The 22,075-nt window shown below is 38.3% G+C and overlaps 5 protein-coding genes across 6 annotated transcripts; 3 read left to right on the top strand and 2 right to left on the bottom strand.

Annotated features, from left to right (window-relative positions):
* Positions 1-356: 356 nt before the first annotated feature.
* On the top strand, positions 357-971 carry LOC111778702 (uncharacterized). The gene has a single exon (XM_023658675.2). It carries the CDS (start codon positions 529-531, stop codon positions 907-909), a length of 381 nt encoding a protein of 126 aa, XP_023514443.2. The 5' UTR covers positions 357-528; the 3' UTR covers positions 910-971.
* Positions 972-3,460: 2,489 nt separating this feature from the next.
* LOC111778975 (17.4 kDa class I heat shock protein) lies at positions 3,461-3,892 on the top strand. The gene has a single exon (XM_023658993.2). The coding sequence runs from the start codon at positions 3,461-3,463 to the stop codon at positions 3,890-3,892; it is 432 nt and encodes a 143-aa protein (XP_023514761.2).
* An 855-nt stretch (positions 3,893-4,747) lies between these two features.
* On the top strand, positions 4,748-7,383 carry LOC111778973 (late embryogenesis abundant protein D-34). Its single transcript, XM_023658992.2, has 3 exons — positions 4,748-5,083; positions 6,428-6,709; positions 6,803-7,383. The coding sequence occupies exons 1-3, from the start codon at positions 4,763-4,765 to the stop codon at positions 6,968-6,970; spliced, it is 771 nt and encodes a 256-aa protein (XP_023514760.2). The 5' UTR covers positions 4,748-4,762; the 3' UTR covers positions 6,971-7,383.
* An 848-nt stretch (positions 7,384-8,231) lies between these two features.
* On the bottom strand, positions 8,232-10,926 carry LOC111778637 (FRIGIDA-like protein 4b). The gene is made up of 3 exons (XM_023658571.2): positions 9,945-10,926; positions 9,347-9,522; positions 8,232-9,054 (listed from the first exon to the last, which is right to left on the bottom strand). The coding sequence occupies exons 1-3, from the start codon at positions 10,828-10,830 to the stop codon at positions 8,533-8,535; spliced, it is 1,584 nt and encodes a 527-aa protein (XP_023514339.2). The 5' UTR covers positions 10,831-10,926; the 3' UTR covers positions 8,232-8,532.
* Positions 10,927-12,587: 1,661 nt separating this feature from the next.
* LOC111778436 (uncharacterized) lies at positions 12,588-21,636 on the bottom strand. 2 transcript variants are annotated; one of them, XM_087119275.1, is made up of 3 exons: positions 20,515-21,636; positions 16,819-17,126; positions 12,588-13,101 (listed from the first exon to the last, which is right to left on the bottom strand). In XM_087119275.1, exons 1-3 carry the CDS (start codon positions 21,540-21,542, stop codon positions 13,016-13,018), a joined length of 1,422 nt encoding a protein of 473 aa, XP_086975401.1. In that variant the 5' UTR covers positions 21,543-21,636; the 3' UTR covers positions 12,588-13,015. The 2 variants fall into 2 exon arrangements, with proteins under 2 accessions (XP_086975401.1, XP_086975400.1); XM_087119274.1 differs by lacking the exon at positions 12,588-13,101 and adding an exon at positions 14,092-14,814 and having other exon boundaries at positions 20,515-21,631.
* Between the last annotated feature and the right edge of the window lie 439 nt (positions 21,637-22,075).

Raw genomic sequence — 22,075 nt, 5'->3', positions numbered from 1 at the left:
CGACGCACTACCGTTCACAACTCAACCCAACCCAGTTCTCTATTTTCAGGTTGTATTAGATTTTGCTTGTAGATATTGTCTTCTTTGGGCTTTCCTTTCTGAGCTTTCCCTTCTGAGCTTTCCCTCATGGATTTTAAACAATGCTTCGTTCAACTGAGAAAGAGGGTAGGTCGAGTTGGACAGTAACCCTACTCTCCAAGTTTGTTGGGTTTGTGCCAAAATTTTCAATTTTCTAAGAAATTAACCAAACCCAACTAAATTTTTATAATTTGAATTAAAAATTTCGAGTAAGTGGAGATTTGGAGTCACATAAACACACGTGAATGGGTAGGTTTGTTCATCAATAATTATGTAACTATAAACATATATATTAATAGGTTTATGGAATACACAACATAAAAGTGAGTGAGGTGAGCAGACAATTTTTTTAGAGAAAAGAAAGTTGAGTAAAACAAAAAGAAGGCATAGCCCACTTTGAGCTTTCCACTTTCCATACCCATTTGTTCTTCATGTTCTTGATGTTCTTGAATGGAAGAGATAGAAACAGTGAAGTGCGAGTGCTGTGGGTTAAAAGAAGAGTGCACACAGCATTACATATCTCAAGTCAAGGCCAACTTCGACGCCAAATGGCTCTGTGGCCTCTGTTCTGAAGCCGTTCACGACGAAATTTTCAGATCCAAAACCCCCCCGCCGCCGCCCTCCACTCGGATTCAAGACGCCGTCAAAGCCCACATGCTCTTTTGCCGGAGGTTCAAGTCTAACCCCGCCGTTGGAGTCGCCGATGGCATGAAGCAAATCTTGAGAAGACGCTCTTCCGACTTGTCGTCCTCCCACTCCTCTTCTCCTTCTTCTTCCTCCACTTCTTCCCAGGTTCGCGACATGTCGTCTTTCTCCTCTTCCTTTACATAATTTTCCACCCTACACCATTCAATTCCCTTTCAATATTAATAATAATCCTTCCTCTCTCTCTCTCTCTCTCTTGTTTTTTTTTTCATGCATGAAAAAAATAAAATCAATTCAATTTTATATTCCATCGAGCATAAAAATTTTCGATTAATAGTTGGTTACACACAAATCCACTTTTCTTCAATATTCGAGTCGAGCTGGTCTCACTTTGATTAGTTGCATCGCCTATTTCTCGTTCTCGCTCGAGAGCCAAAACAGTTTCTTTACGAACGGGCTTGACCCAGCTCAAATATCCCAGCAGCGAAAAAAAGTACCCTTACCAGAGTCCCTCTTTAGGATCAGTCTTATGATGAATAGCTGCTCTTAGGGTTACACGCGATTGGTAATAGCATAACTAGAAGAGGGGTAGGAGAAAGAAGGTTACGAGCTGGTTAGCGCAGCGCATCTGTTTCGGGATATGTGACGATTTTATTGAATAATTTAAATTTTTACTAAAAATATATTTAAATAAAATTTAATGATTAAATTAAATTTAGGTCGTGGAGGTAACACTAAAGAATTATTATTATTATTATTATTTGGGTAATAATGTTGTTGGATTACGTGGGATTTAAGGAAGTTTGAGTGTGCTTCAATTGAAGTCAAATGTATTAATTATCTCAGTTGGGTTGATTAAGATGTAAGATTAGTGTAATTAAAATTAATTAATGTATTAAAAAAATATAATGTAATTAAATTATTTATAAAGTTTTTATACAAATATATATATACAATAAAGTAGCACCAACACTAAATCTCATTTATGATTTAATATGTCATTTTTTGTGGATAGGACACATTTTTAGGTCACCTTGCCCTATATAACAGCGACATTTTATCATATAATATCTTTAATTAAAATAACTAAAATTTGTCGTGGTCGTAAATCCTAATTAATAATTTTTTCTTTTATTAAATTTATTGGATTTCACATAGTTAATGATTTTTTTTTTAAAATAGTGACATATTAAATATATCAATAAATAAGTTAAAATGGGAATATTTTTTAATTTATGACCCAATTTGTGTGTGAATTTTGGCTATAATTTCGGGTGGGGTGTTTTCTGTCAAAAGGTTAAAATGGGCCAACCATGTTGGGCTGTTTAATACCACACCCTTTATAGTAGGCCCATTAATACATTACCAAACGTTTTGGGCCAACCATGTTGGGCTCTTTAACGCCACTTAGTAGGCCCATTGATACATCACCAAACTTCAAATAAGTTTAAATTATTATTTTGATAACTATTTGTCTTAAAATTTCATTTTTTATTTTTTTAATAAATATTAAAATAATTCATACCATTAGTGATACGTGAAAATCACTCCAAGGGAGAGTAAGATTCGGATTACCTTGTTGATCGAATATCTCAAGACAAGAACATTGTTTGAGATTCGAATCACTCGATAAGTAAGATTGATCACGTCTAGCTTGAATGATTCTTGTTGATCAAATATCTCAAGGTAAGAATACTTGCTTGAGATTCAAATCACTCCACAAGTAAGATTGATCATGAGCCTGAATGATTCTACACCCAACCTAAACTATATAGAATTGGAAAGAAAGAAACTTAGCAATTGACTAAAGAAAAGTACACAACTTCTTTTACTATATTTTTCAAGTTTACTCGTAAATACTTCTTTTACTATATTTTTCAAGTTTACTGGTAAATGGCTTTAACGGCCTCAAAATCAAATTATTAAAGACATTCAAGAGTGGTAACATTTATATTTGACCATAATTAACCATCATGTAATTGTAACACAAAGTAAATAAAAAATCTTAAAATATATCAATGAAATAATAACTCTAAATTACTCCAAATTGTAATCTACCCAAAATTTATAACATTAAACTTCATTCTCTTCCATGCGACACGAATTAAAATATCTTTTGAAATTTCAACAATATTTTCTTCACATCTTCATTTAAGCATATTGTATGATTTATGTCTCTCCGTTTATATCAATTAGTTTTTATTTACACTTATATAAATTTTGGAAATAAGTTTCTATCAAAATTATTATTATTTAAAATAATAATAAAACTTCAACTAATAGCGAGGATTACATCTAGTAATAAATTTTCGATTTTACCAATAATGATTTAACCGAGACATTGACAATGAAAAAAGCACGGCATGTAAATTTGATATCTTGGCAATCTTACGAGCAGTGACAGTATTTTTCTCGTGAGATCAAGTTCATGGTAGCAATTGTGGCATTGTGCAAAGGGTTGTGGTTGAGAAATTTGTTGAGCGAAATGACGGGAAGTGAATTAAAGTCGGTAACTCTCTATGTGGACAACAAATTTGCGAGTGCATCGATGAAAAATGCAATTTTAGGGACGTAGCAAACACTTTACCCATTAATTCCGATTCCAATACCAATTCGTTAACGATTCTTCCCTTTCCTTGAACACCAACTCTATGATCAACATTTTGATTCCTTTTTGGAATCCATCTTCCTTCCTTTCTTTACCAGACAATCACTCTGTTTCTTCCAAGTTCATCCAATGTCGAACAGCCGGAATATCTCTCCTCCTCAATCGCTTCCGGGTTTAAACCCTAACAAACTGCGGCGGTTGCCCCATCTTTTCAGCCGGGTTTTGGAGCTTCCCTTTTTTAAGTCCGACGCCGATATTTCCATTTCCGAAACCTCTGATTGCTTCCGATTCGTAGCGGAAACTGATGGACTCCGCCGCGAGTTTAGGGCGCACACGGTTCATATCCATCCCGGAGTCCTCAAGGTTGTGATTACACAAATTGGGGCTCTGGAGTTGAAGTTAGATGAACTGGAAATCGACACGTGGAGATTTCGACTGCCGGAGTCGGCTCTGCCGGAGCTTGTAACCGCCGCGTTCGCCGGCGGAAAACTGATCGTGACGGTTCCGAAGACGGAAGACGCCGGAAAAGGTGCGTGGGGGATAAGAAAGGGGATTGTTTAGTCCATTTTTCATATATTGAAAGGAATTTAATGAAATTTCTCATTGGTTGAATGGTTCGGCACGCTTTGTTATAGAGAGGTTTTCGGGTTTTCAGACTCTCAATATCGAATGTTTTGTTCCATTCTCCAACATGAGATCTCACACTTTTTGTAACAATACGAACCAATTGCTAGCACATATTGTCATCCTCACGATTTTAAAATACGTCGATCAGGGAGAGGATTTCACAACTTTTGTAAACGCTAATAGATATTGTCCACTTTATTTCGTTATGTATCGCCGTCAGTCTCACGATTTTCAAACGCGTCTGTTAGGAATGAATTCAAAGTTTCCACATTCTTACAAGAAATTTTTCGTTATTCTCTTCAACCGATGTGGGGTTTCACAACTTTTGTAACGGCCCAAACTAACCGCTAGCAGATATTGTCCGCTTTAGCCTATTACGTATCGTCGATCACACACTTTTTGGAATAGCCCAAACGAACCGCTAGTAGATATTATCCACTTTAGGCCGTTACATATCGTCGATATCACAATTTTGTAACAGGGCAAACCAACTGCTAACAGGTATTGTCTGTTTTCATCTGTTACGTATCACCAATACGACCGTTAGAGAGAGGTTTTAATACCCTTACAAACATAAAACTAGTCCGTTAGAGAGAGATCTCCACACTCAATGTTTATTTCTCCTCTCCAACCAACCTATCTCGGGTCTTTGCCAATGAAACCTGTACCATAGGGTTACAAAATGCAACACGTGTCTGGTGACGTGTCATTTACACTTTCTTCCAAACGTCCGGCAACGGCCGTTTAAATCCCTCTCCTCCTCCTCCTGCGATTGTTTCAGGATCCTTTACTTTGTGAAAGCAAATGAGCCAAGAACAACCGCGCCGCCACCAACAGCAACAACCCATCAAGTATGGCGACATTTTCAACGTCTCTGGAGATCTCGCCTCCAAGGCTATACCGCCGGTGGATGCTGACATGATGCAAACCGCCGAAACCATGGTGTTCGGTGAAACCCAGAAGGGCGGGCCCGCCGCAATGATGCAGTCTGCCGCCTCACGTAATGAGCGCTCTGGCTTCGTTGGCCATGACGATGTCACTGATGCTGCTAGAGACCAAGGAGTCGCCGTCAAGGAGACCGACGTCCCCGGAATTCGAGTCATCACCGAAAAAGTCGCCGGACAGGTCCCCATTTTAATTCTGAAACCATTGATTTTAGGTCACTTGAATTCGGGAGATACTCTGTTTTGTTAGGAATAGGAATTAAATTAGTGAATGTGAGACTCCCTCTCAACAATCCTCTCCTCCTACAAAGTATATTATAGAGCTTCCTCCGACCTCTGTGGTGCCTTCGAATAGTATCCCCTTAAACTAGACTTGACTTCATCTCTGGACCCCTCCCTTAGAACAACTGGACCCCTTCCTTAGAACAAAGTATACTATAGAGTCTCCTCTAACGTCTATGAAGCCCTCAAACCGCCTCCACTTAATCGACACTCGACTTCATCTCTGAAGCCCTCTCCTAAAAAAAAAAAAACTATAGAGCCTCCCCTAAGGTTAATGGAGCCCTCGAACAACCTCCCCTTTATCGAGGCTTGACTTCTTTTCTGGAGCCCTCCCCTCGAACCTAGACACTATAAAGGCTCCTATGAGGTCTATGGAGCCTTCAAACAGCCTCTCCTTAATCGAGGCTTGACTTCTTCTCTGGAGCTCTCTCGAACAAAGTACACTATAAAGTCTCCTCTGAGGTCTATGGAGCCCTCAAACAACCTCCCCTTAATTGAGGCTCGACTTCTTCTTTGGAGCCCTCCCCTCGAACAAAGTACACTATAAAGCCTCCTCTGATGTCTATGGAGCTCTCAAACAGCCTCCCCTTAATCGAGGCTCGACTTCTTCTCAGGAGCCCTCCCTTGGAACAAAATACACTCTAAAGCCTCTTCTGAGGTCTGTGGAGCCCTCAAACAGCCTCCCCTTTATCGAGGCTCGACTTCTTCTCAGGAGCCCTCCCCTCGAACAAAGTACACTATAAAGCCTCTTATGAGGTCTATGGAGCCCTCAAACAGCCTCCTCTTAATCGAAGCTCGACTTCTTCTCTGGAGCCCTCCCTCAAACAAAGTACACTATAAAGCCTCCTTTGAGGTCTATGGAGCCCTCAAACAGTCTCCCCTTAATCGAGGCTCGACTTCTCCTCTGGAGCCTTCACCCCTCAAACAAAGTACACCATTTGTTCGATACTTGAGTTACTTTTAACTACACTTTCGAGACTCACAACTTCTTTGTTCGACCTTCTGTTGATATGACTAAGTTAAAGGCATTACTCTAATACCCATATTAGGAATCACGACTCTCCACAATGGTATGATATTGTTCACTTTGAGCATAATCTCTCATGACTTTATTTTTTGCTTTCCAAATGGTCTCGTACCAACGGAGTTGTATTTCTTACTTATAAACCTAAACCCACGATCATTCTCTAAATTAGCTTACGTGGGACTCCCTCTCAACATGTTTTTCACCTTTCGAGTGCAGGTCGTTGGGCAGTTTGTGGAGCCTACGCCGTTCATCGGAGCTGCCATTGTTGAGCAGAATGCAATCACCATAGGACAGGCTCTAGAAGCGACTGCTCACACTGCAGGCGATAAACCGGTTGATGAGAGCGATGCTGCTGCTATTCAAGCAGCAGAGGTGAGGGCAACAGGGAGCAACGTCGTGATACCGGGCGGACTCGCAGCGAGTGCTCAGTCGGCAGCTGCTTTCAATGCCGGAGTTAGCAAGGATGAAGATAAGATTAAACTGAAGGACATCCTAATAGTATGTTTGAACCAACAAAAACAGAGGAAACAATATTTGAATTTAAATTCAGGTACAAAAGGGTCGCAAATTATATGATGTTTTGGTTTACAGGACGCCGCAATGAGGGTGCCAGCAGATAAAGTGGTGACAAAGCAGGACGCAGAAGGGGTAATGGGTGCAGAGCTGAGGAACAAGGCGAGAGTAGCAGCTCATCCTGGTGGGGTGGCGGAGTCCATGGCAGAAGCCGCTAGGATGAATGAGAATGTGCGCCATCAATGAGCGTGAGAGTAGCAGCAATGCATGTGTTCTTTGGTTTGCGGTCTTGTAGTGATCCAACTTTGCAGAAAACTAAGGTCCGATGTTGGCTCAATATATGAAACTCTTGAATTGTGAGTGTACCATGCCACGATCATATTTGTCTAAAGCGTTTAGCGTTTAGGGTTTAGGGTTTAGGGTTACAGTCATGTTTGTCTAAAGCGTTTAGAATTTAGAGTTACAGTCATGTTTGTCTAGAACGTATTGTCTATGGTCGCATGTTTATCTCAAATTATTTTTATTTCTTTTATGTTAAATGGGTTTTTACTACTTTTGTTGTGTCATTATTGGGTGTAAGATCGGTTACCAAAATCATGTCTACGTCCGGTAGGGTTAAAATGCTCCAAATGTAATATAGAGATGTGATTTATCGTCAATTCTTACTACTTGGGTCATATGTCTATCCTGTTTTTAGCCTATAGCCTATTTTGTGAATGTATTTCTTAGCTCATGTCAATTTTGTCTGGAAAGTCCGAATCTTACACGACTGGCTTATTTGTTAAGATAGATTTTACCTACGTATTCATTATAATTTGAATATTGCCAAAATATATGCACTTGAGATGTTTTGAAGAGGCCCCGTTTTGTCAAACCATATTTTATATCTCGAAGTTTGATGAAGATTGGCAAGGACGATTCGGGTTGGCCCACTATAGATTCAAGTTGCGTGTAATGTGTGGAACTCAATTATTTCTAGGTGGAATCTATGAGATACGAATTTGATTTGAAATTACTATTTACTAAAGATAGAATATTTAGACATATGAACATATGAACATGTCACCTTCAGAATAAGGATCGATTTCGTTGACGAAAATGCATCAAATGAGTAAACGAACTTAGGCACCTGATGAGAAAGTTGAGGCTAAACAAAGAAAATCCAAATTTCAAACCATTTTCGTAAAACTTCTCCTGTTTCTTTACCACCAAGTGGCGGCTAAGCGATGATCTGATAAACAATTTGCAATAGCTCAGGAGTGAGATTGCAACAGGTAGAATTCAAAAGACACACGAACAAGCATCAGATTGACTGATCATGCCCTGCCTGCTTCATAGCCACAGACAACAAATCAGAGACGGGCTTCTAAACCCGAATACCCATCTTGATGACGATGAATTATCAAACGCCACTTGGGCGAAACATACTCTGTACATTGAGGTAATATTTGAATTTGGATGAAAGTAAATAACCCTCAAATACGGATGGATGATAGGCATGATCGAGTAAGAGACTAAGAGATTAATATAAGCAATAGGACAAGCCTTTCTACAACTAAAGACCAAATGACATTAGGATCTACTTAATAATGTTTTTGTCATGGTCATCCTAATAACTTTACACCATCAACCTACAGCTAAAGTTTGATCAACATTAGAGTTTGGCTTCTCAGCACGAAAAGTCACAATTAACACGCATACATCGCTACTGTTTAATGGTTAGGTATTACAGACAAACCATTATGAAAGTAAATAACAAGATCGGAGTCATCAAATCAGCAGTTACCATCATCAGAGATCAGTCATGTTTATCGGTAGTAAGCTGGTTGATATGCTGGGGCCATTGGCTTGCCGTAGCCACCATATACAGGATAGGACATTGGAGGCGTGGGAAAGGATCCAGCATGTGGAGCAGCTTCCGGTGAGTAAGTGTATCCAGCATGTGGAGCTGATTCAGGCGAGTAAGTGTAAGGATTTGTGGGTGGGCTTCTGCTACCATACATTGAGGGTGGGGAATGGTAAGGTGGGACACCAGCAGGGTATTGAGAGTGCGAGGGGGACCTAACGAATGCGGGAGCTGCAGGGTACGAAGATACGTACGCATTCGTCAAACGACCAGCCTTTGCAGGAGGCATAGGACCGCCATTGTTTGCTCGTGTTCTCTTGTTGGCAGGGACTGCAGCAGGCTTTCTCTTCTCAACCTTGACCTTTTCAAGCTGTTCAAGGCGTTTCTTAAGGTTTTCTGGAGGGAATTCAGCCTGAAGCTTGTATTCTTCAATGCACTTGATGACAGCTCGAAGTGCTGACTGCTCTTTTCGTGCAGCAAGGTGCTACAACAAACAAAAAGAACGTATATCAATTACAACCGCCTCTGATATGTTGAATAGAATCCATTGAGATCGAATACTACAGAGAACCTGGAAATGAGGACAATTCCTTTTACCAATTAAACACAAATAGCATAGCCTATAACATACTTTCAAATATCTTCAAACAGATGAGATATCCAATGAACAGCCCATTGGTGATCCCTCACTCATCATCACATGAAAGATATAAACAAGAACGCGAAAACTGATTTCAAGAAGTAATAGTGAAGTAAAGAACTAAGATAAACTCTACCATTGCTCTGCCAGCATTATTTGGGTCCTCAGAAATGGCAGCTGCAGCTTTCTTTGCATCCTTCAGATAAGCTTTCAGCAGTGGAACAGGAGGGAACTTATCCAAAAGATCAACCTCATATGTAAAATGCACGGCATCAAGCTGCTGCCCCCGGCTGATTAGTTCTTCAATCATATCTACACATAGATAGCAGCTCTCCCATTACAGTAATGTCTTCCATGATATAGTAATAATAACAAATGATGCGAGGTTAAGAATAAGAACACTGCAATTAGTAAGAACAATGAAACATTTAGCTATCAATTTCAAAATAACCACTCAGCGTCAAATCCATGGAATGTTGTGAAAATTTGATATGCTACCAACATAATCCTTCTCATAGATATAATTTGCCGTGCAATTTGCATAAAAGCTCTCATTGATCCGTTAAAATGTGGATTAATGAGTTTTTACAGATCATTTCTCTCATATAGTTCCATGGTTGGATCTTATAGAGCAAGAACAGAATATAACCCATTTCTAGCTTCTAAAATAAGATCAAGATAAAAATTCATCAGTTTTCCATATGAAACTAAAGGGAAATGCAAAGAAATTATACCAGGCATTATATCACCAAGGCCAAGTGATACCGCCAGCTTGGGCATCTGCTTACGCCAGGCCGATCCAACCACGAGCTTCCTATACAAATTAATGTCTTCCCTCTTCACAATCCCAAAAGTAACCAAGTGCTGCAAAAAGGTGTGCACGTCTGGTGTTCTAACATTCTCGATTCCACCTCGCTCTTCCAAGCTCGCCTTCCAAGTTTCAGCGATCTCCTTGGCGCGCTCTTTCATGCTAGGTGTAACCAAAATCCTTGACTTCCCTATCACAGGGTCTACAACAACTGGAATCAGCGATTCAAGCACTAAAACACAAGCCCAGCCTAAATCGTTCCCTCCATCACTTTTTTCCACTCTCTTATCCAGTGGAAACACCTCGGAGATGGCCTCCAGCACGAATCTCGGTGGATCGATGCATTCAGCTAAAGCCAGATGAATTTTCGCCCTCAATGCTTCCAGTTCCTTCTTCTTACCAGTGATAAACCTCCAAAATCCTCCAGAATCCATTCCCAAACAGAAGGATTTCAGCTTTAACAACAATCCATCGCCATCATCGACTTCACCATTCTCGTCGTCCTCTGTCTCAAGCGCTTTAAGCGCCGCCTCCATGCTTTTCTCGACCTTACTAAGCGCGATCTGAACACTGCCCTGGATACTAACCTCGCGCTTATCCAGCTCGTCAAGAGACTCCTTAGTCTGATGGTCTAGGGTTTGAATTTTATGCCTCAGTGCCTCCGATTTCTTAAGAAGATCTTGTTCCAGATTAGTAAAATGATCGGAGAGCTCCTTCCAGAGCAGAGTACAGCTCGTCATCAGAGACGTCTGCCTTTGGAACTCATCAAAACTCGGATGAGTCAACTCGCCGGGATCGGGGATCGTCCCCATTTCTTTTTAACTCTCGAACGGCGGCGGTGGCGGCGTCTCGGCGGTGGAAAGAGAGAGAGAGAGAGAAAGGGCGTGTGGAAAAGAAGAGGAGGGAATGAAACTTGGAACGGAAGAGATAAATCAAAGGGAGAAGACACTGAAGTTACAGGAACGAATAAGAGAATGACACGTAAGCGATAATTACCGGAAACCGGCGTCCAAAAGTTACGTGTGAAACAATTCTAGAATACGCCGAAATCAAATGCTTTGGATTTAAATTTAAATACTATTTTTCTTCCCTCAATTTTCTATATATATATATTTATTTATTTATTTAAATTACAAGTTTTGGCTTTTAATACTTTATTTCACACGTCGTTATACTAAAATGTTAGAAAATTTGGAAGGATTTTGAATTTTAAAGGTATTTCTTTATTTCTTTTCTTTTTAAAAAATTAATAAGTTAATTTTTTAGAAATCCTAATTCAAATAGATAGAGCTATTAATTATGTATTTAATTTAATACGTTTTTTCTCTTATATATATATTAATTTAATACTCATAATACTACTAAATGCCAAAATTTGCTAAATTTGCTAAATTGAAATGATTTAATATATGAATTTATTAGACAAGTTTGAATCTTTAAATTTTATTTTAATCTGTAAATTAAAATAATGATTTAAGTTGAATAAAAAAAGTTATGATGATTAGATTAATGAATATTAATTTCATACAATATTGCTCCAAGTGTAAATTAATTCAATTACATAAAATATACTTTAAATAGAGTATATTTATTACAATTATTCCTAAAATTACTTTTAAATTTGTAACAAAAAAACATACATTTAATACTTTTCTAATTATGGAATTATCATGATGTGTTATGCAATTTTGGCTTTTGCTGTCTGTTTTGAAAATTAAATTTTGGCAAAATGCTTTTCTTTGAAGATAAGATTGGGAAAGGTGAACAAGACAACAATTTTCTCTATAAAAACGTCAAATGTTCATAAAATTACTGTCCTACGGGACACATAGTCATTTATCGAGACATTATTTTAAAAACGTCAACAAGATATTAGTACTTTAAATAGTGTTACTATTGAGTTTAGTTTGGATAAAGTTAGAACTTTGATCCCTCACTCTAGGAGATAGATTTATGTGTCGAACTATTTTTCTGGAAGACCTCCCCTACAATATCATCACTGCAACATCCAAAGCAACCTACTTGAAAGTTGTTTTATTGCACGACCAATTTTACTAGTCAAGCAACCTACTTGAAAGTTGTTTTATTGCACGGTCAATCTTACTAGTCAAGCAACCTACTTGAAAGTTGTTTTATTGCACGACCAGGCTTACTAGTCAAGCAACCTACTTGAAACCAGTCTTACTAGGCACTATATGATTTTTAAAGTCTAAAGAGATCAATTTCCTAAGTTCATCACAACCAAGTTCATCTCACCTAAGCAAGGAAACGTCTTGGTCATCACTAAATAAGTGTATGCTTCAAGTCTCCTATTCCTCGATCTATTCGTCACCTAAACATAATGGTATCTCCGTAGTCACAAGATTGATTAGCCCATTTATTACCAAAACCTACATGAATTACGACCAGTGTATTCATAATGACTTTGCTATCAATCCAAGCAAAACTCGCCAAAAAGACAGTAAACAATTATAATCAACCCAAACATAGCTGGATTGAGAAGGCAACAAGAAAACAACTATAATTAATCTGAACATAACTCAACCGAAAAAAGATAATAAGAAAGCAATTATAATCAACCCAAACAGCAAGAAAATAACTATAGCTCAGCCAAATAAACAAGAAAACAACTCTAATCAACTCGAAGAAGAAGATGGACTTAAGAGTATAACTATAGAGTAGTTAGTGTATGTTAACTAACATAGGTGTGGTGTGGGAAGAAAGTGCTTTCACGAAAACCAAAGCAAAAGAGAGAGGGAAAGGAATGGGGAATAGGTGGGGGGATGGGCCATGCCCACATAGTCTGACCACCACATGGGTTCAGTCAGTTAAAGCACAGACAGATGCCAAAACAAGGTACGCAATTATGCACAGTGCCATTTCCTGCCTCACCCTCCCTACATTAACTCCAGCATCTTCCAAGCATGCGCATCACACGTGTAAAGCTTACACCCTCTTCCCCTTTCCCATTCCCATCCTCAACTTCCACCTTTTGTCTCAACCCCGTTTCAATATAGGGTTCCATTCTTCTTTCTCCTGTGGATCCATGGTATGAACCAAAACCACACTACCTCCATAGTTACCTGTCAAAATGAAGGAAATGGCAACAATCTTTGCAACATAGCTTACAAGACATCAAAATAATACTAATAGTTATGAGGCTTTCCTGGTTAAAATATATATGCAGGATGATGTAACCATCCAGCTTGGACGCCACCATACAATATTGTGGATAAGATTCCTAGCCCAGACTACTCTCAAAGTATCTTCCTCCTTCCACCGACACCAAAGACTAATTTTCAGCATTCAACATCACTGCCCCAGAGATAATATCCTTCCTATTTCTACTTTTCAAAGAAAAAATTCTTCAAATCATATCAAACAGAAACTACAGACACTGAAAAGCAAACAAAAACTGTCACTAAAAGTTGGCCTCCTGGTATCCCACCCTCGGCTGCATAAGCTACATTTACCTTCAAAAAGTACTCAATTAGATTACTGTGAACAAGATTAAATTGCCCAATTGTCCAGTTGAAATATATTGTACAAACATCAATAATATATAAGAAAAAAACAACCAAATTAGGCATTTCACCCTTCTGGATCCACTCCTGATTGGTTGGACGATGCACAGATTTGTACTCCAATGAACAAAAATCATCTAGTTGAAGATATATTTCTCAAGCTAGAATCAAGTTATAAATGCAAGAGAGTCTAATCCATCCAATAACAATTGTTATTAATTGATTGGAACCTCCATCAAGATTCAAAGACTGAGCATCTATTCACACATGCACACCCGCGGTCGGCTCCAACTCCCAAGTGTGCCAGATATTTTAAAAACAAAGCAACTCACCTACACAATCAACTACCCTTTTGATAAACATGCAATCAATAAGTACACGCAGAAACGTAACTGGAGACAGCCCAGAGGATTGATTCCGCACTCTACTTTAAAATTGTATGCTTGTCCTGAAAAGTAGTAAGCAACGGAAGGCTTGTTAACTCAGAATTAGCTTCCTTCCCAGATGCTTATACAGCGAGTCATTATGATCAAAATTATGCTCATATCCTGCTTCTAACAAATAGCACGTTCGTAGAATTATGATGGTGAGATTGTCCGGGTTTGTTTATGCAACAACTTTCAATCATTAGAATTTAAGACGTTTGACAAACCAGATCCATAATCAACATCCTACCATACACATTCATCCTACGGTAGAAATAAAATTATGCAACAAAACCAGGGAAATTCCTGAAGTAATGTTCACTGGTAGTCCAAACAACCACCCACCTCCTTTTGACGAACGGATAATATTCAACAAGCTGTTTGGTAGACTTTACCGATGACCATCGAGCTCAAAAATAAATCGGATCCAAGCGTTGCAGCTCATCCAAGGATGCAAATTAAACATGAGCTGAACTATATTTGGAGATATTCTACCTTGATGATTTGATATCCCTATAGCTCTCTATGGCTACCTTCTTCCTTGTATCGAAATCAACTTTGTCCATATCAGCTGCAGTTGCAAGATAGCCATAGAAAATTCTATTCCTCTCTCCAGTCTTTTCATCCACCTTCACAAGGTTTGGGTTTTTATCATCATCATTGCCCAATGCTGCAGGTCGCATGCAAGCCCAAGCTTTACGTCCATGATTGTCCTTCTCAAAAAATTCAGCCAGTCTCTTGGCTTCATTGAGGCCAGACTGATCACCCGAAAACTTGATCAAGGTTGTGCCCAAATGACCCTCCCTTCCATACAAAGACTTCGACTTCCCACCCCCAAACCCAAGTTCTGAAAAAAAAAAAAAAAAAGGAAGGCCAAATGACTCGTCAAGACATCTTAATGCCAATATATTGATAGCAAACTAGCCATTGGATTATAAAAGGTAAAGGCCTTTGAACTAGGAACAGAGGTGGCCGTGTATAAACTAAATAGACATTTTGAGAACTGTTTACAAAAAGCTTAAAAGCGTCAGAAGCTACAGACAACAAGAGGCAGTTTCCACAAGTGTATAGCATGCATGATCATTTAAAACAAAAATAACTACGACACAGAATCCAAGCACCAAGTTCAGGAAGCTTGAGAATTTGGGAAAATCAAATCAAATGTAATAATAAATTAAAAAGAGCCTCAGAAGCAAATTATTATCATGTCTACCAATTAACAAAACAGCACACTAGAAACTAGCATGATAAATATTGTTAAGGTGAGGTCAAATACAAACGTTGCCCTTAGCTTAATATGAGAGCATCTCCCATCAATCTGAATCTAACTCTTCTGTTAAGGATTGCAAAGTAACTAATTTGCAGAGCCTATCATTACCTCCATTGTCTCTCACACTAAAGACAAACGAATAATATGATCCAATGTATACCGCTGAAATAAGAGACTGAAGTTAAAAGTCTCTATGTTCAAATAATCAAAATCAACCCCACTTTCTTCCAGTTCACATCAGTCTTAATTAATGCAGTACTATGTATACACGATGACATTAAGAAGTTGCGTAAGGGTAAAAACTAAGTAAAAAGAAGATGCATCGACAAAATGGATCATCTAAAGATCTGTAACCTGCCACTAACTTCTCATAAGCTTATATGATATAAGAACAAAGAAAACAATCTATTTGAAGACAATGGGTTTAAAACAACAAAATAAAAGATATGTTAGACACAACATTTGAGAGGGTGGAAGATGCTGAAAATAATATCTAATGTGCAAAGCACATGCCTGTAGTGAAATGAAAATTTCTCAGATAAACTCCCTTGATTCTGTATAGCTATTCAATAGATCATATCTCAAGATTGTCAGCCAACAAAGATTGTAAGGTAAAAAAAATCACCAAGGACACCAAAAGCAACTACAGAGATTTAAGGACGTTGATTAGAAAAGGGATTACATAAATCCCTTCAAAGGAGATGTGAAACAGCTTCACCAACACAAAAACAGGACTATAACAAACCCCCAAAAGATTCCAACGTGCCATCAACTTATCCTTGGGGGATTCAGAAAATAAAAAATTAAGGTAAGTTAATTATAAGTATGTTATGAACCAGGTAAATATAACCCAAGTATAATCAGCAACTATACTAATAAATAATTAAGGTACTTCATAAAAATGTATATTATCAAGCAGATAACTATAGCTAACGTGACACACGTGGGAGAGAGATAGAGAGAGAGAAGAAACCTGATAAATAAATTATTAAAAGAAAACTAGAAAAATACTTATGGACTGTTACCCCTCCCTACAACGCATCAACACTTGAACGGAATCAACTCAATGGAAAAAAGGAAACAGCTTCATTCACATTCAATCAATACGAAGCTGCTATTTCGTCAAGAAAAGTACAAAAGAGTGAGGATAAGGATATCCTAGAGCAAAAGGAATTAAAAAAAATCCCTTCCAATTGGATTTGGAACAGTTCCACTAACACAAAAACAAGATCGTCCCAGAAAGATTAAGTTTCCACGTGTGCCATCAACTCCTTCATGGAGGGTTCAGATATAACCTCAAGTTCATTAACTAAAATAGTACGTGCAGATAAATATAATCATGGTTCTCATCAGCAACTAAAAATTCATTAAAGCACTCTGCAATCTAATCTATTTTCTAAAACATCTGTGACAGATGAGACAGACAAGGGGCATTTTATGTGCTTCTAAGTGAAATTGCGGGGCAGTAAAGTTGTAGATGCAGTACAGCTACTTGATCAGAAACCTTATTCTGTCTAGCAAGAGATAAATCGACTTAAAACAACAATGAAAAATGAAAAAAAGTAAAAAGGTTCATTATACCTCTAATTTTACTATCCATTGCCTTGTTTCCCAAACCCTCCATGCGCCCATCTTTACCCTTTCCAATAATTGTATTATGGATGATAACTAGAGGAGGCCACATAATCAGATCCTCCTGGTTAGCTGCTGCTTCATCAGCAGATAGATACCGGTACCCTCTTGAACTATCAGGAGGCTTTGAGTAGTTCCACCCCATTAATACACAAAGAGCTTTGTGTAAACCCAGATGATCTACTAGCAAGTCAGCGCTATCACAGTTGTATGTGTGCATAATAAGGCCATGCATATCTGGAAAATCTCTAGAGGACCTGAAAGCAAGCATGTAAAGGAGGGGGCAACATTCTTTAGGGGGCCAAAATATGATTTTTAATAGGTTCAAACTATAATATAAGCCTAGAAATTTGAACCAAATTAGGAATAAAGTGGCGTACACCACTTAAAATGGAAGGTTTAAGGAGGAAACGAAGACTCCAATATTGCAAAAGGCATTATCAAGCACAGAAATCAAGCATCCATATCACAGAAATTAGGTCTCAAAACTGCTTCTTTTAAAACAAGCTAACATCATACCACCAACCATTAAAGTTCTTCTCAACTGCAGTAGTCCTAAGAAAGATTTATAATTTTTGTTGCGATAGTTCCAACTTTGTGATCCCAAACAAAAATGGAAGATGCAGTCCAGACAAATAGCAGAAGAGGCAAAAATTTTCCATCTCAGGTTCTCCTGTCACCAAAGTTATCAATCTTCAGGTCTGTGAAGTCAATGGGTGAATGATCTCGATTACTGAGCAGTGAGTATCATGGTTCCTTCTTCCATAACTAAGATTATTTGAATTTATACAATTTCATAATGAGAGGAACTTAAATAACAACATACCTAAAAAACTTATGGTTCCTATGTTTCATCAAATTGTTTCTATCTATCCTTCTACTACATTAAGAAACCTCAGATAACCAATAATAAGGGTTCCTCGTCTGCAAAATCCATTGATCAAAACATTGAAGCTTGAAATCTTCTACACTATTTCTACCCATTTAATGACTATTGGAAATTCAAACATATGCTTGAGACGACAAGCAGTTTATTAACGACAAAACATGCACAATATTCGGGAATCAATGATTGGTAACAAGGTTCAGATAATTTCATGGTTGAAATCCCATAGGTTCACATTATAAGGAAGATATGGGACCAATGAGAGAACAGGTACACCATATGAATACATGGTTGGTAAAAAGGTTCAGATATTTTCGGTTGAAATCCCATAGGTACACTTCATAAGAAACAAATTACAGGGAGAATAGGTACACCATTCGAATACCAAACCAAACTAACAAAGTTGAACAAGCTTGAGCTATACTAAAGGTAATAACGATTCTCCAACATGGAAAAATTCAAGGAATGCAATCCTTAAATGAAACGAGTCCATACAAACAAAAAGCTCCCATATAGCCCTTGAAGTCCTCTCAATCACTAGGAACAGTTTCATGTTTTCCCTCTTAATTAGAAAATCCCCAAAAGGAAAATCAAGCAAATATTTGTAAGTTTCCAGGCCAACAATGGATAAGCGAAGAATGGTCCTTCATAAATATTAGGACATAGGAATGGCACCAAGGAAACAAGTTATCAGCTAGTTCCTCCCCCTGGAGAAAGAAAAAGGCACGAAAAAACATCCTATCAGACACTATACTAAGTATTGATACTTCTCAGGAGAGATATTATTTTTTCTTCTATTGCTACTCATGTTTCCCCACAGGCACAAAAAAGTGGCATGTATTGTCCCATAGCAAGTTAAATGGCATGTATTGTCACATAGCCAGACACTAGAATTGAAGAAATTATTCATTCATGAGAAACTTTAAACCTCATTCACATCAAAGCAGCCCATTTGGCAACCTAAATCCACAAATACTTCAAATTGATATATGCAGGACAGGGAGTTTCATAAAACCAGCTGATTCACTCAATTTACAGGCTTGGATTAACGCCTAACCAAACAATTACCATCAAAGAGATAACTAACACAATATCTTTTACCACTAATGCGTCATAGCTATATGTATCAGACAGAGTTAGTAGCATTCCACCAGCTTCCTATTGGCACTATTTGTAAAGGGAGAAACAAATATAACCAGCTGATTCACTCCATAAAGTGAACAGGTTTTTCCAGATACAACTGTTGATGGTAAGGCAGTAAAGTAACCATATTGTACACACAGAATAATTGCATCCATACAAGCCATCGAACTGTATCACATGGCTAAAAGAGATCAAACCTATAGAAAAACACAATACAAAAGGTGAATCAACATCACAATGAAGTGAACAAAAAATGTCTAAGGTTGCAGGGTAATGGCACTTGATGCAATCATACTTTCCTAAAAAAATATAAGGTAACTAGATAAGAAATATACATATACAGTAAAATGAAATAATATAACAAATAAGGGGAAAACCCTTAAACAACCCTTGCAATAAAAATAGCATCACATGGGAATTCATATCAAGAAATTAAAAAAAAAATAGTAAAAAAGAATAAGTATAAAGCAAGACAACGCACAGGACAAAGTCTAAACATATCAACAAAACTTACCCCTCTAGAATTACCAGAAACCACGAGAGTATGTTTGTGGCAATTCCAAGCCACTCACATTGGTTAGGAAGAAAAATTATGCTCGAGTCCAACAGTCAATGGACTATGCCCATCCCCTAGTTCCGTTGTGTAACAATAAAGCCCAAAAATGATCAGTTGGTTGCTTTTACTGACAAGCCAATCCAGGGTTGGTTTTGGCCAAAAACCAACCCCAATAGACCTTTTTTTTTTTAATGTTAAAAGAATGAGATCTCAATAAAAGAATACAAAAGCATACACAAAGACAACCCTCCAAAAGGAGCCAAAACAAAGTCAAGACTAACTAACTACACAAAAAATGGTACAATCTAAAATAACTAAGATGCCCAAATAGACATTGAACTTGATGAAAGATCACACCTCTAACACCAAACCAACCATCTTACATCACTATCCTATATTACGTAATATGGGGAACAAATGTATAGGAGGAAAAGTACAACAAAACCAATGGCCAGACACTCAGCAAGAGCCAGCATCCACAGTTTCCCCAAATGCTTGTATATAACACTCATAAGGATAAGTAAGAGCAAAGAAAAGGTATCAAGAAGCATCCACTTTAAGTATTGACTTCCTTCTCAGTCACGACAACATCAAAAGCAAACAAACAGTCAAATGTATTTGCTCACAGCAACCACCACAATAGACGCAGGGAAAATATTAGAAGGGAGTCTAGTTCTCCTTTCCCTTCTTCTCGTCAATCAATTAAACATATCAAAATCCAAAATTACAATAGTACAATGAATGCATAGTATTTGCCACAGGCACGGACACTCAAGTCAGTATCCATACCCTCCTTAAATGCTTTATATCAGTCGTAAAAGAAAAGGCAGCAGCAGAAAAACATCTTAATTGGAAAGGGCGATCAAGAACGCATATGCTCAATGCATTCACTTCCTTCTTAATCACAACAGACAGTGCAAACAAACAGTGGAATGTATTAGCTAGCTGCATCCACCATAAATTATCCCGGATGCAGGGAAGAGAAGCATTAATTATCAGCAATATATAAAAATACTGCAAGTCAAAGAGATAAGACACAAAGAGTCCAATTGCATCAAACCTTGAACAAGCAAGACATTGAAGACGCCCATGTTTCCCGTCCTCCAAATAATTCTTTTTCTGAGTTGCGTTTTCATTGATAGTCTTCACAAAGTGAAGGAATGCCTTTCTCAATGCATTCTGGTCAACTTCCAAATATTTAGGAGCTACATTGTGACCGCTACCTGGCCTTAAACCTTCGTTTTCATAACTACCACCAACTCGCATGTACTTCGAGAACCTTATATCTTCTGTTCGACCATATGGATCACTCGTTCCCGCCAAAAAATCACCCCGCCGTTCGCCAGAACCAGTATGAAACCCATTTGCATTCTCATTGTGCAAGAATTGCAGTTGTCGCCTAGACATTTCGTCTTTCTCATCCTTCCTGTCTTTCTCACTGTCGTCATTGAATTTCCTCTTCATCGAAAATTCTGCAGGACCACCACGTTCGTCAGTCCCTCGAGAATTCCAGTGATCTTGAGGCCTGGAACGCGCAAATTGTTCTTCCCGAACACCCCGAAATTCATTTGGACTCATAGGGCCACCGGGGGGAAACCGACGGTCAAATCCACCATATTCACGGCCAGGACCACCGGAGCCCATTGGTAAAAACCGAGCAGCAAGATCCATGGGCCTTGCAGGCGGAGTAAAATCTTGATAGTCCAGAGGGAGAGCAAAGTACGACCGTACGCTTCCATCAGCAAGAACAATCGTGCGACGATCGAGCATGTGGAATCCATAAGACGGCGGAGGCGGTGGGCCAAGATCCGAGGGATCGGAAAAGGGAAGAGGAACTCCAGGTGAATGGAGAGGAGCCGATGCCGGAGTTGGATTAGCAGCCTTGTCGGCGGGATGCTTGGGGTGAGTGGAATTGGGACTAATTGCAACCTTCGAGGAAGGATTATGGGGTTTGGAAGATTTAGAATCGGATTTGGGATCGGAGGGAGGATTGTTGGTGGACTCCCAGCGGGATTTCCGGTTAGAAGGGGCGGTGGAAGAAGAGGGAGGCTTCTGAGACGGCTTGCTTGTATTGTTACCGCCGGCCATGGCTGTTGTAGAAGCGGGCGGAGCCGCCTAGGGTTTAGAGAAATCAGAAAATCTCCGTTTTTAGCTTCCCGGCTAACTGGATAGATGAATGGGTGTTTTATTCAGCGATTGCTTCCCGATTCCCTTTCCGGCCCCACCAACTATTTTATTTTATTTTATTATATTATCTCTTTCTTTTTTTTTTCTTTTCTTTCACACCTATTTCATTATATATCAATAATAAAAAAATTTATTAATTTCATTTTTTTAATAAATACAAGTTTAAAACTTTTATCCAATAATTTAGATTTAAAAACAGAAATTTTCATTTAAAACAATAAACTTATAATAAAATAGTGGTCAAATATCAACCTAAAATCATTAAAATAATAATACTTTAAAAATATATATAATATCCAAATAAATCCATAAACTATTAGTGATGAGTATTAAGGGAGTCTAATAGATGTGTTTTAAAAACGTGAGGCTAACTACGATACATATCAAGTCAAAGTGGACAATATTTGCTAGTGATTGATTTGAGCTGTTACAAA

The sequence above is a fragment of the Cucurbita pepo genome, chromosome 17 (genome assembly GCF_057944985.1).
Source record: "Cucurbita pepo subsp. pepo isolate OVF chromosome 17, ASM5794498v1, whole genome shotgun sequence".
Classification (NCBI taxonomy): Eukaryota; Viridiplantae; Streptophyta; class Magnoliopsida; order Cucurbitales; family Cucurbitaceae; genus Cucurbita; species Cucurbita pepo.
Note: the sequence above shows the minus strand (reverse complement) of the source record. Positions and strands in the feature narration are given on the sequence as shown.